Below are 14,890 nucleotides of genomic sequence, written 5' to 3'. Positions count from 1 at the left end.
AGAATGGTTGGATCAGTTCACAACTCCACCAACAATACATTAGTGTTCCAATTTTTCCACAGATAAGCTGAAAATTTGAGTGTTGAGAGGGAGGAGTTACTCACTGCTACCTCTGGCCAAAGACCAGAGAGTCAGAAGAACATCCAGCAGGAGAATGAAGCATGGATGGTCCCATCTCCAAAATAGAAGTCCCTAGAAAGAATTCTAGGTGATAAGTAGATTTCTTAATAGGTTTGAGTAGTTTTGGTTTATAATAGGAGAAGGGAGTTGGCAGGGTTGAAGGAAAGTTCTAAGATGAGGAGTCCCTAAGTTCCCAAGGAAGTTAAAAACAGTTATGGATTTGTGTAGAATCATCTTTTCATGTTTTTCCATGATATAGAAATCCTCTTTTTGGTATTGAAGTTCAAATCAAAACTATATTTTAAAGTAATGTTTTTATAACACTATTCTTAGCTACTAATTTTTAAAAATTAATATGATCATCGCTCGGTTGTCTCCCATTTTTAAGCTGTATAATTCACTTAATGCCTGTGAGCCTCAGTTTCCTCATGGAAGTTGGTCAATTGGGTCTTTAGCTTCTCTTCTAGATCTAACAATATGTATATCTGATATAATCATCCTATTCAAGAATAAATGTTCTTATTTGATCATGACGTGTGTTGTTTTTGTTGTTCAGTCACATATCTGACTCATTGTGACCCCATTTAGTGTTTTCTTGGCAAAGATATTGGAGTGCTTTGCCATTTTCTTCTCCAGCTCACTTGACAGATGAGGAACTGAGGCAAACAAGGTAAAGTGACTTGCCCAGGGTCACACAGCTAGTAAGTGTCTGAGGTCAGATTTGAACTCAGGAAGGTGAGTCTCCCAGAGAACTTCAAAAATCATCTGCCTTCTATGAGGTAAGAATAAAGGAATGAACAGACTGAAAGGATGAAACAATAGGAACATTTTTCCATAATGTTATTTCTTTTTATGTTTTTGAAGTAGTGTTGTTTTTAAAAATGTGCTTACCTTTCTACTATATTCATAAGTGGTAAATTTAAAAGGTGACTTGAAAGACTTGTCTTTAAAAGTTCCAGTTCACCAAATTTTGATAAATAGTCTTATAACAGTCAACAATAAACACAAAATTCAACCTTCTATATTTGCAATAAGCATAACATTTTCTTGAAGTATTCTAATATATTTTACGATTGAATGATATTAGAGTTTCCAATATTTTGCATTATTGAATTCTTAGGTTTTTTCTAGCTCTTGCCATAGAAAAGAAGGCATGACAAATGATTCCCAAATACTGTGGAGATAAATTTTATGTTCGCTTCTATTTGAGTCAGGTAGGAGGCTTTACAATTGACCAAAGTCTGAGATGGGGGAAAAATGTACTCTAAGCGGTGGGAAAAGGGCTGGTGTTTGGAAAGAATGTGAACAATACATATCTTCTTGATATGTTCAGCAAAAATTAACTTTATAATTTAATCATATTGACATATAATGTGGGAGCTTTCTACTTAAAGGAGCTATGTGATAATTACTTGGTAAAGTAATTTTTTTTTTCTAATGTGAATAACCATTTTAAATGCAGTACACCCTCTGGGTTCACTCACCCAAATTTCCTCTCCCACAGGTAGGTTGGATCCATAGAGGGTGGATAATTCCTCTCAGGGTTCTAGCAGTAGAACTGAGTGATTGAGATGTCTCTCTGTTACTAGCACTCGTGAACCCAAGTAGTGTTGATTACCATCTTGCTAGACTTGATTAAAAAAAAAAAAAGAAATTGAAAGGGGCAACTAGGTGGTGCAGTGGATAAAGTACTGGCCCTAGATTCAGGAGGACTTCAGACACTTGACACTTACTAGCTGTGTGACCCTGGGCATGTCACTTAACCCTCATTGCCACAATTTTTTTTCTTCTTTTTTTGGTGAGGCAATTGGGGTTAAGTGACTTGCCAAGGGTCACACAGCCAGTAAGTGTTAAGTGTCTGAAGTCGGGTTTGAACTCAGGTCCTCCTGAATCCAGGGCCAGTGTTCTATCCACTGCACCACCTAGCTGCCCCCAATGTTTTGTTTTGTTTTGTTTTGTTTTTTGGTGAGGCAATTGGGGCCAAGTGACTTGCCCAGGGTCACACAGCTAGCAAGTGTCAAGTGTCCGAGGCCGGATTTAAACTCAGGTACTCCTGAATCCAGGGCCGGTGCTCCATCCACTGTGCCATCTAGCTGCCCCCCCCCCCAATGTTTTTTTAAAGAAATTATTATTTACTAAAGTAGTAAAATAAGAACAGTTAGTACAAAAATATTATTCTAAAAGTCTATGTCACACTTTGTTCTTGCACATACAAGTTTCCAGAGAAGAGTAGATACCGGTTAAGAGAACAGACAACTAAATGGTAAATTCACAGCAAACAATTATTAGAAATTCTTTTCTTCCTTTATAGAGACCTCAAGAAGTTCCCCTTAGATGAGTGTAGCTCTCTTTTGGGTTGGCTTATAACGTCCTGATGCTACTTTTCCTTTCTCAGATCCCAATGTAAATAATGTCATTGGCCACTGTTGTTGGAGACACTGCTAATGATAGTGTTGGGAAGTCCAAATCTTCTGACCGTTTGAAGTTCACAAGGCCATTCTCTTGTTAAGGATGGAGAGGAGAAAAGAACTATTTCTCCTTTCCCTTGCCCTAGAAAGTCCCTTCCAGGATGGCTTAATACTGGATTTTTGGATGCTGTGCTTACTTGTTTTATCAAAGCCCCATAGAGCATGATTGATTCTCTTCAACTAAGCAATGTAGTGAATAGATTGCTGGACCTGAAGCCAAGAAAATCTAAGTTCAAATTCCACCTCAGACACTTACTAGCTGTGTGATTCAGGTGAATCTTTAACTGCTATCTGCCTCAGTTTCCTCATCTGTAAAATGAAGCTAATAATAGTACCTACCTCTCTGGGTTGTTATTTACTTAACTGTACAAAGCTGTTGTTGATCCTTTGTGGGGAATTCTGTCAGATGATCCAAGATAATCTGTCAACAGTCATTTATTAAGCACTTACTACATGCCAGTCTCTACTAGGCTACAAAGACATAAAAGAGAGTTCCTGTCTTCAAAGAGCTTATATTCTGTAGGGAGAAACACAGATATACATATAAGCATATACAAATAATGACAACTAGATGTCCACATGGCTTCTAAAGTTCCAGAATTTATTGTGGATAATTTCAAAAAGTGGTACAGAAAACACCAAAGTGCCTTCTCCCTCTTCCCTCCCCCACAATCCTCCTTTCATCTGAAAAACTAGTGAGAAGGATTTCATCTAGCAGTTCTTAAACCTGAGGTTTCTAATTCTGCTGTTTCCTTCCTGTCTCTTATTGTTCAAGGTTCAGCATGAATAAGGAATTGGACTCCAATTTTTCTGAAGCTAGTCCTCAGACATGGAAGGTCAATGACACCAAGGAGGAGCAGTACATGGACATTAACATAACCTATGTAGATTACTACCTCCACCAACCTCATGTGGCAGCTGTCTTCATCATTTCTTATTTTCTCATCTTTGTCTTGTGCATAGTAGGGAATACAGTGGTTTGCTTCATTGTGGCATGGAACAAACACATGCACACAGTCACTAACTTCTTTATCTTGAACCTGGCCATCAGCGACTTGCTGATAGGGATATTTTGCATGCCTACAACCCTCCTGGATAATATCATAGCAGGTATGTTGATTCTTGTGTAATGCAAAATGGAAGAAAACATTGAAAAATCCATTCTCTATACTTTTAGCCAGGGTATTAAGGCAGTGGGGAATAGGAAATACTAATTTATTTTTAGACATGTTTTTGTTCTGTCTGAAAAACATTTTGACTCATATTTACGGTTGGAGAAACAATGGTATTCAGCATTTTTCAACTGGAAGCTCTGGAAACATATTTATAGTGTCTGGTCATGAAAATCTATCTAAATAATATTCAATATAAATAATATTAATGTCAAAATGTGATACTTAGAGGTTTACAAAGTGATTGTTTGATCCTCACACTAATTCCTTGAGGTCCGGTGCTATATTATTAGTCATTTAATAAACATTAAGTTCCTACTGTATGTCAGGTTTTGTACTAAGTTCTGGGGTTATAAATATGAAAAAGAAAGAAAGTTATTGGTTGTAAGAAACTTTCAATCTAATGGAGAAAGACAGTCAACCAAAGGAAACCAAAAATTGAAGCTGGGGGTGTGAAAGGGAAGATAATATCCAGTATAAGGGAACTGTGGAACCCAGTCCAAGGACTGGAGACAGGTGGGAAATGAATATCTGTTTGGTCTTGGAGTCTTCTTAAAAAAGAGGCTCTGGGAGGATGGCAGAGGATAGTGAATGAAGTGTGAAAACCAGAGCTGTTACAATTTTGCAGGATGATGAGTTTCCCAATGAGGAGTTTTTCTTGGGTCATGGTGGTATCCAGTCCAAGGAGTGAAAAGTGTTGGGAAATTATCCCTATTTCACAAATGTGGAAACTGAGGTTGAGAGAAGTTAAAAGAGCTAGAGAGTATCCGAGGCAAGATTTCAACTCAAATGGATCCAGCACTTAATCAACAAATGCTTCAAATCAAGACGTGATTTATTGTTCTAATTGTCTAGACTTTAACAAAGTGATGGAGAAAATGTTGATAATCTAGATTAAACTTAAAAGTGTATTGTACATACTCCTCCACCCCACCCTGCGCCCTGAGAGCTGGTTATTAAATTTTTGCCAGGACATTCCTGCATGGATAGGCGAAGAATGCCTGCTCTCATAGAAAGGCATTGTTTTTACCCAGGGAATAAATTTCTGCCCCAAATGAGCAAAATTTTCCAAATCCAGGCTCTGTCTATGGCTCAAGGCTATTTGCCAATGTATGGAAAGAATAACCTTTGGATAGATCATTGGGTATTGAAAACTCTTGACTGTCATGATAAGAGTTAGTCCTCACCATGTCTTAATACTCTCTTTGGACAACCTTTTTTAATATCACAGAAGAGTATCTCCTCTAACACTGTTCTCATCCTCCCTGTCAGGATGGCCATTTGGAAGCACAGTTTGCAAGATCAGTGGAATGGTCCAGGGCATATCAGTGGCCTCTTCAGTCTTCACTTTGGTGGCCATAGCAGGGGATAGGTAAGTCCTTGTCAGAATCTGAAGTCATGCCAAATGGCCGTACTATCAGTAATTCATCAGTCTAAGAAAAAATGTATGTGATGACAAATGGCACCCATTTCACCCCTATTTTTCTTATCCTTTCATGGTTCTTTATACTGCTCCCCCATACAGAACAATGTTCATGCCTCCAAAAGATTTGGTAATGAAAAACTATTACACTGTCTGGTTATATTAAGTTGATCTCAATAAGAGAAAATATGAATTTTTAAAAAAAATAGTTTTCATTCAAGAGCACAAAGATTTGGTTCAGAGTTATATAGAAATTAATCTTATCCTACATGATCTTTTAGGTTAGAAAATTTAGAAATCCTAATGGGAAAAATTAAACTGATAATTAAATGAAATGGGAAGGTTTTCCATGTGAAGAGAACTTTAGTACAATTCTATATGTAGTGCATATTCCTGTGATGTCATTTAAAATTAATTGTTGGGGGCAGCTAGGTGGCACAGTGGATAAAAGCACTGGCCCTGGATTCAGGAGGACCTGAGTTCAAATCCGACCTCAGACACTTAACACTTACTGGCTGTGTGAAAGTCACTTAACCCTCACTGCCCCACAAAAAAAATAAATAAATTGGCAAACACGTATTAAACACCTATTATGTGCCAAGCACTGTACTAAGTATTTTGCAAATATCTCATTTTTTCCCTCACAACAACCTTGGGAGGTAGGCATTGTTATCCCCATTTTATAGATGAGGAAACTGAGAAAGAAGTTAAGTGACTTGCCCAAGATCACACTCCCAGTTAATGTCTAAAGCTGGATTTGAATTGAGGTCTTCCCTGACTTCAGATATAAATCTCTATCTATTGCACCAGCTAGATGGCATATAATATTTAAGCATGTACCATATTGTGTCCATGACATTTCTTGTGGTTTTGTTGTTGTTCAGTCATTTCAGACCCTTCGTGACTACAATAAGGGTTTTCTTGGCAAAGATTCTGGAGGTATTTGCCATTTCTTTCTCCAGCTCATTTTACAGATGAGGAAACTGAAGCAAACAGGGTTATGTGACTTTCCCAGGGTCACAACACTAGTAAGTGTCTGCAGTTAAATTTGAACTCAGAAAGATGTCTTCATGATTTCAAGCCCAGTGCTCTATTAACTCTGCCACCTAGCTGTCTTATCCATGACATTGATTCAATTATATTCACTTCACAGATGGAAAGACCGTGGACTTAGAAACAAAGCTGTTATCACATGTTATCAACATGAAGTTTGAATTTGAATTTAGGGTTCCATGATTCTTGCTATAATCACAATGTCCATTTAATGGAAAACATCCTTGGGTAGAACTATAAAGGAACAAGAAACTTAAAGCAGACACAGTTCTTTTTTTCTGTAATTTATACAAGGATAAGGATTTCATTAGTAGAGGGAATTCCCAGGGGAGGAAATCATCTCTATCAATGCAGGTCAGCACTTTCTCTGCATTTTATCATCTTAGGGAATTACCTAGAGCAGAGCTGCCAAACTATGAAGGGTTTAGCCTGCAATACTCCTGGTCCTGCAGAACCAGATTAAAATGTAATTTGGAAATATTTAACAGAATGAAAAATACAGTACAACATAGATAGTGCTAATTTGTGGTTTTCTGAGCCCATATGCTGCCTAAAGGCACTTGTTTCTATGAAAGTCTGACATCACTTGCCTAGAGAACGGATTGATGAAGTGACTTGCCCAGGGTTGCAAAACCAGCATCTGTCAGGGATAGCACTTGAACCCAGTTCTTTCTGGCTTCAACTCCAGCTCTCTAACATTGCCTCTTTATTTACTCTAAGAGAGTTAAATATAAGAACATCCAGTTGAAGTTTCTCTGCTGAGCTACTCTTATGTATCACCAACTACTTTTTGGACATCTTAAACTGGACATTCCATAGGCATCTCAAATGTGATATTTTCATTTCAAAACAGAAGTTTATCTTCCCCCAAGACCCTACCCTATTCAGAATATCCTTGTTACCATCAAGGGTAAAACTATGCTCTTCATCCAGTCTTGAACCTCTGTGTCATGCTCAACTCCCCACTGTCACCCTACACATACAATCCATTGCCAAATCTTGACATTTGTGCCTTCATAACATCCCTAGGATATGTCCCCTTCTCTCCACTCACACAGTTACCATCATAGTTCAGGACCTTACCACCTCCCACCTTTTAATTGATCTCCATGACTTTAGTCTCTCTCCTACAAGCTATCATCCACTTAGCTGTCAAAGTGAATTTCCTAAAGTGTAGGTCTGCTCACATCCCCTCAGTAAATTTCACTGCTTCCTAAGATCAAATACAATAGTCTTCTATCACCTAAAGCTGATGGCCCCTTATTCCTTTTTCATTCTTACAAATTCCTCCCCTACATGCACTATACAATACTCTGGCTAGCTTGCTGTTCCTTACCCTCTAACCATCATCTTTATGCCTTTGCAATGACTGTACTTCATGCCTAGTGTTCCTCCTCCTCACTTCCAATTTGGGGCTTCCTTCAACACTCCCCTCAAAGCCTACCTTCTGAAAGAGAACTTTTCTGCTTCCAATATCTTCCCCTAATAGCCAGTGCTTTTCCCTTCTCTTCATATAAGTACATCTCCTAATACTCAGCTTCCTCTTGCCTCCAGACCATGCCACATACACAAACAGGGGACCAGAGAAGAGATAGAAATAATCATATGGAACTAGGCACTGAAAAAAATCCCCCTAGTTAAAGAAAACACTAGAAAAAATGGAGAAAAGGGAAAGAATGGTTCCATATTCTTCATGTGATATAACCAATATGGCATGAAATTAGGAGTTTAATATCTCTCTCTTATATCTTTCTTGCCCCCAATCAATCTAAGCAAGGACATTTGACCTTGACTGGTGTCCCCAAATTGAGTTTGCTTAAATGATGAGTGGATTAGAAGGGTTTGATCTTGGCTTACCTCATGCTATGTACAGGGTTTAACACAAGGAGTACCATGGAACCCCTTCCTTCCCCACAGACAAAGATAAACATGATCCCAGGAAGCCCTATGGCAAGGCAGCAAGTGGGAGGATATTCCTCTATTCCACTTAGATGTTACATCAGAACCTGAGGTGGAGCTTCAGGGTACCCGAGGGCCATTGGGCTGGAGTAGGGGATGAACAATCTCATTCCCCTCAAAAAAATGGGTGAGACAGTTGTAGAGGGGCAGGACAATGGCTCAGTCAATAATTCCACTTTGGAAGGGTGATGGGATGGGATGGAGAAAGCCTCATTCAAATACAGATGTGTGTGCATGGGATAACTTTGTAACCATACAACCAATGACTTCTATGTCTATGTATTTATCCAACTCAGGTTTTCAGTGAATCCTAGAAAATTTGGAATGAGACTCTTACCTCAAAGTCTCTCTGGAGGCAAGATAGAAACCATGGGTTCATTAAAGACCTGACATCCCCGACATGTCCACAAGGGAGTCTATTTCTCCTTCCTGAAGAGAGTCTGAAACCACTCAAGTCTTTCTCAAAGAAGGAATGAAGAACATCTCTCTTCTCTAGATCTCTAGCTCCAATTCTTTCCCTCAGGCAGGCAATATCCTATCAGCGTTCCCTCAGCCAATTAGGAAAGTCCTAGCAAAATGTTCTAGGCTGGGCTGTAAACCTAGTTTGCATAAACCTATGTGGATACATAAATATACATATGACATACATATGAATGCATGATATACATACACATCTTCATCAGAATGATCACAGATACTTCTGATCAATTCTCCCTAAAACTAAAATAGCCTACTTCAAGCTCTTTCCATCTTTAGTTGTTTTTTTCCCTTTCTTAAAACTACCAAATTGATCTTAAAGCACTTTATTTATTTATTTATTTTTAGTGAGGCAATTGGGGTTAAGTGACTTGCCCAGAGTCACACAGCTAGTAAGTGTTAAGTGTCTGAGGCTGGACTTGAACTCAGGTACTCCTGACTCCAGGGCTGGTGCTCTATCCACTGTGCCACTTAGCTGCCCCTTAAAGCACTTTAAAAAAATTTAAATACATTTTTTTTCTGGACACGATTATTTTACTCAATTTAGCTGATGATTACATCTGTCATCCCAAAGTACCTAGTCTCTGATCCTTGCTTTTCACTGCAGGTTTCGATGCATTGTGTACCCATTCAAGCAAAAGCTCACCATGCAGGCAGCGCTAGGAATTATTGTGATCATCTGGACCCTGGCCATCACCATCATCTCTCCATCTGCAGCAATGCTGCATGTACAAGAAGAAAAACATTACCGAGTGCGGCTCAGCTCCCCAAATGAAACCAGCTCCCTCTATTGGTGCCGGGAGGACTGGCCAAGTCAGGAAATGAAGAAAATCTACACAACTGTGCTATTTGCCAACATCTACCTGGTCCCTCTATTCATCCTCCTCCTCATGTACGGCAGAATTGGGATTTCACTTTCTACAACTGCAAGACCTTTAAGGGTCAAGAAGACCCAGGAGAAGAGTCATATGGTGTCTAAGAAGAAGCAGAGGGTCATCAAGATGCTTCTGATTGTGGCTTTACTCTTCATGCTATCCTGGCTACCCCTCTGGACCTTGATGATGCTCTCTGACTACAGCAACCTCTCTGCATACCAGCTACAGGTCATCAACATCTATGTTTACCCCTTTGCACATTGGCTCGCCTTCTGTAATAGCAGCATAAACCCTATCATCTATGGCTTCTTTAATAAGAAATTCCGAAGTGGTTTCCAGGATGCTCTTCAGTTCCAGATCTGCCAGAGGAGAGTGAAGAAAGCCTACCCACAAAGGGCTAAGGATAAGGTTGTCATAACCAAGTCTACCCAGCCAGCACAGAACCCTTCATTTCAGAACCCCCAAGGAGAAGAAGCTGCTTTGTGGAGAATCTCAAATCCCCAGCCCCAGACCAAGCAGGAATTGACTATGGAAGACCTCGAGGATGCTTCCAACAACAAAGGCATTACAAAAGAACTCACATAAAGGTGTTGCAGAGACTGTTGCTACACAGCTAGATACAGTTCCTCTTTTGTGGATTTTCACTCTACTTCAATTGGTGGAGTTGAATTATTTTAAGAATTATATTTCTTGGGGGCAGCTAGGTGGCGCAGTGGATAGAGCACTGGCCCTGGAGTCAGGAGGACCTGAGTTCAAATCCTGCCTCAGACACTTGACACTTACTAGCTGTGTGACCCTGGGCAAGTCAATTAACCCCCATTGCCCTGCAAAAAAAAAGAATTATATTTCTTGAAAGCACTCCCTGTTATGAGTGTGTAGGATAGATAGATAGATAGATAGATAGATAGATAGATAGATAGATAGATAGATAGATAGATAGATAGATAGATAGATAGATAGATAGATAATACTTGGTGGGATTATGGAAAATGAGGGGGTATATGCCTACCTCACTTATTCTTCAACCAGAAAGGGGTAGAAGAAATCATCCCAGATCATAATTTCCTGGCCAATGCAAATGTGGCCATTTCTCTTCTAACCCCTTCCAGTTTTGCATGGAGCATGCTTGGGAATGGACTTCAATGAGCCAATCCATGAAGCTGAAGGTCCTTTCCCTTATCATCCTGCTAACCTCATATTTGCCTAAAGAGTTGCCTATGTTGGAATGGAGGAACTTTGTGGTAGTGGTGACATCTATTTCAGACAGACTAGGGTAGTTTTTGCCTAAAAGATAATGAAACATAAAAAAGATAATGAAACAATCCTCAAGATTTAATTGGTCCAGGAAATTAGGATTCAAACTATTGATGCAGCTTCATGGTTACCTATGTGTTGTTCGTCCTTCATTCTTGAAGAGGACCATGATATCAGGAGGTGATAACATGACTTGCAGTGAATTAGATTTAAGTGAGAGAGGGCTGTGCAAGATCACCATCCTCACTCTCCCCTCCAGAGTCATTTGGGTCTAGTGGCAAGACGTAGGTCCGGAGGAGTGGAAATGGCCCAGATGTTTAAGTCAATTGGTGTTAAGTGACTTGCCCAGGGGCACACAGCTAGAAAGTGTCTGAGGTGAAATTTTAGCTCAGGTCCTCTTGACTCCAGGGCCAATGCCCCACTAAACTACTTAGCTTCCCCAAGACAAGTACATAAGGAGTCAAGGGATGTTCAGGTTTGACAAATTTTCTGATTGGCCATACTCCCATGGCAAATATGGAGGTGACCCTAGGTCTGAGCCCATAAGAAACTTTAGCCTTGCTAAATATCCTTTCCATATCATGATCAAGTAAAACAGTGTTTGTTAAAAGTTAACTGGTCTACAAGCATTTCATTTCATGCCAAGCCTAGTCTGATTCAGGCCTAGCTTCGAATGTGCCACCCACTAGAAAGTAAGTCCCTTAAGGGCAGGAACTGTTATGCTTTGTTTTTTGAAACTTCAGGAACTAGTTGGTGCTGTGCACACAATAAACATTTAATAAAGGTTTCTTTTATTTTTAATTGAATTAAATTGAATCTCATGAAAGAGTCTATTTTCAAGAAAAAAAATTCGCATGACTTTAAGCTAACAGATAGTCAGTCCTAGGTCCCAACAAGTACACACCATGGGGAACTGGAAGCCTTCCCCTCCCCTGATCAAGCCTCCACTGTTCAGTATGGAAGGGATGCCCATTGATTGGGGAATGGCTGAACAAATTATAGTAGGTGAATGTGATGGAGTACACAGCTGCACCTCCCATTCTCACCTCTGCTTTAGGTAAACCATAGGCATGTTCTACTAAGGCCTATTATTGCTTCCCAACTATTGGTCAGATATGTTTAATCACTGTACTTGGACAAGCAAGGAATTACCAATAATAATTCTTCTTATAAGAAAGTGGACCGCTGGGGCCTATCATCAGTCCTGCTGCTGCTATGCCCAGCAAACAACTGTGCATTGCCAAATGGCCTGCTATTGTATCCTAAGAACTCCTGGGCTTTGCCATGTACCTTGCTGCTACACCATTTGGGTCACTAGGACTTCCCATCTGACCTGCAACTGAACCTACCTTCCTACTCTATGTGTTGTCTCTCCTACTTAGAATGTGAGCTCTGGAGATCAAGGACTGCCTTGTTTTCTATGTGTGCACTTAGCATAGGGCTTGGCATTATAGTCAGAGGACTTAATAAATGTTTTCCCATTCCCTTTTTTAAGTATCCTGATTCAGAGAGAATAATAAAATAAAATTCTTCCTTATAAATGTTTTCTGGAATCATTATAGTCTCATTCATAAGATTTGTACCATAACTGAATTGTATTTATGTAATTGCAATATTGGTTAAAGATCAAGTGTAGGGCTTCCTACTTCTCTCAGAATGTTGACATTGCTCAAGAAACCTCTGGCATAAAAGCTAGATTAGGGGATCACACCACTTAGGAACTCAAAATTCTCCCTCCTCTACACAGCAAGTTGGGATTCATGGTTATTGTACATGAACCTCAATCATAGGTGCCCCTTATGCCATGTGCTTTTTTGGGAAGACTTAGGTGTTCCAGACTCCAGGTCCAGAGCACTATCTACTGTACCACCTCATTGCCCTAATATAAATAAGCAAGTGGACATAGTCTACCAGATAGTGATATCATTAGAACAATGTTTAAAGAATTTAATTCATGTCACTGGGTATAAGATGGGTTTAAAAGAGAGAGGAGATTTATAGAAGAGGAGAGGAAAGAAAAGAAGAGAAGATCAGAGAGAGAAAAAAAAGCAAGAGGGAGGAGGAGGAGGAGGAGAAATAGAAGGAAATGGAGGAGAAGGAGAGGAAGGAGAGGAAAAAGAAGAAAGAGGAGAGGAAAATACAGAGAGGAAAGACTTATAGTGAAGAGCGAGGGTAATGTCCTAGAAATATTGTTCCTTTTTTTTTTTTTTTTTTTGCAGGGCAATGGGGGTTAAGTGACTTGCCCAGAGTCACACAGCTAGTAAGTGTCAAGTTTCTGAGGCTGGATTTTGAACTCAGGTACTCCTGAATCCAGGGCCAGTGCTTTATCTACTGCACCACCTAGCTGCCCCTTTTCTTTTTTTTCTTTTTTTTTTTTTTTTGTGTGTGGGGGGGTGTTTTATTTTTTTTTTTAGTGAAGTAATTGGGGTTAAGTGAATTGCCCAGGGTCACACAGCTTGTAAGTGTTAAGTGTCTGAGGCCAGATTTTTGAACTCAGGTCCTCCTGACTCCAGGGCCGGTGCTCTATCCACTGCGCCACCGAGCTGCCCCATGTCTTAGAAATATTGTACAGGAAAAAATAATAAACTTGATAATAAACTGGATGAAAGGGAAGCAAGGTAAAATTTGACCTGAGGCCATAAGTCTGGCAGATAACATTCTCTTAATAATATCAAGGCTAGAAAGTCAATAATTTGAGGGGATATAATCATTTAGCTTGTTTTAAGACTTGATTTTAAGATTGTTTACTCAGTGAAACACACATCTGGAGGTGTCCTGTAGGCAAAGACTAATGGAATTTAGAGGGCAAAAAATCAGTCTCAGAGACAGGAGCAAGTGTTGCGTCTGTGAGGAATGGAGAGAAATACAGTGTGGTTGGATGATTGAGTTAGGGAGGAGGGGTAATGTTCAATGGACATAGAAAGATAGAAGTGTTTGCATTTTATTTAACAAGCAGCAGAGGACCATTAGAATTGATTCAATAATGGGGTGACATGGTCAGGTCTGAGCTTGAGAAAAATTATGCAGAAAGGTGTAGGATGAACTGGAGTGAGGGTAATCTTGAGGAAGGGAAATCGATTAGGAAGCTATTGAAATAATTCAGGTGATGAGGGTCTGAATAAGGGAGGTTATTTTTATTTTTTTGCGGGGCAAATGGGGTCACACAGCTAGTAACTGTCAAGTGTCTGAGGCCAGATTTGAACTCAGGTCCTCCTGAATCCAAGGCTTTTGCTTTATCCACTGTGCCACCTAGCTGCCCCCAATAAGGGAGGTTACTAAAAAATGGAGAGATTTGGCAACTGAATTCATATGTAGGGTGAGGGAGAACAAGGAATAGATAATTACATCAAGGTTCAAATGTGGGTGACAGGAAAGATGGTAGTATAGCAATAGGAATGCTTAGGTGAAAGCTTTATTGGGGAAATATGGTGATTTTGTTATGCATATGTTGGATTCATGATGTCATTAGGACAATGAATTTGAAATGTTCAGTAAGCAATTCAACAATATGGGACTGAAGTTCAAGAGAGAGACCAGGGCTGAAGAGATAAATAGATGAATGGATGGTTTCCTGGTTGGATATCTGTAGGTCATCTGCATAGAGAGGATAATTAAAATCATGTGATTCGGTGATATTACCAAGAGAATGAGTATAGAGGGAGAAGAAAAGAGAACTCAGGACAGAATCTTGAGAAAGGTTGACTCAGTGCACTTGAAAAGGAAGAAAGGATGCTGAGTGTTGATGGCAAAAGAAGCAAGAGGGTAGTCCAAACCTCACTCCTACCCCAACAGAAGGACCAGTATGGAAATGTAAGGGAAGGTATAGGACAGTTAGGTGGTGCAGTAGATAAGAGTTCCTGATCTGGAGTCAGGAAGACTCATCTTCCTGAGTTCAAATCTGGCTTCAGGCACTTAAGTAGCTGTGTGAGTCTGGGCAAGTCATTTAACCGCATTTGCCTCCATTTCCTTATTTGTAAAATGAGCTGGAGAAGGAAAAGCCAAACCACTCCAGTGTCTTTGCCAAGAAAACCCCAAATGGATTCAAAGTGTTGCACATGACTGAAAGTGACTGAACAACAAAAGATGGTA

General features: G+C 39.7%; 1 protein-coding gene across 1 annotated transcript in view; it reads left to right on the top strand.

Annotated features, from left to right (window-relative positions):
- NPFFR2 (neuropeptide FF receptor 2) overlaps positions 1 to 10,246 on the top strand; it is a 32,634-nt gene extending 22,388 nt beyond the window's left edge. The window contains exons 2-4 of the mRNA XM_043973102.1: positions 3,364 to 3,698; positions 5,033 to 5,132; positions 9,280 to 10,246. Coding sequence (XP_043829037.1) covers positions 3,371 to 3,698; positions 5,033 to 5,132; positions 9,280 to 10,132 — 1,281 coding nt within the window. The 5' untranslated portion in view covers positions 3,364 to 3,370 and the 3' untranslated portion in view covers positions 10,133 to 10,246. The remainder of the gene's footprint in view (positions 1 to 3,363; positions 3,699 to 5,032; positions 5,133 to 9,279) is intronic.
- Positions 10,247 to 14,890: the final 4,644 nt, after the last annotated feature.

This window comes from Dromiciops gliroides, chromosome 6, assembly GCF_019393635.1.
Source record: "Dromiciops gliroides isolate mDroGli1 chromosome 6, mDroGli1.pri, whole genome shotgun sequence".
Classification (NCBI taxonomy): Eukaryota; Metazoa; Chordata; class Mammalia; order Microbiotheria; family Microbiotheriidae; genus Dromiciops; species Dromiciops gliroides.
Note: the sequence above shows the minus strand (reverse complement) of the source record. Positions and strands in the feature narration are given on the sequence as shown.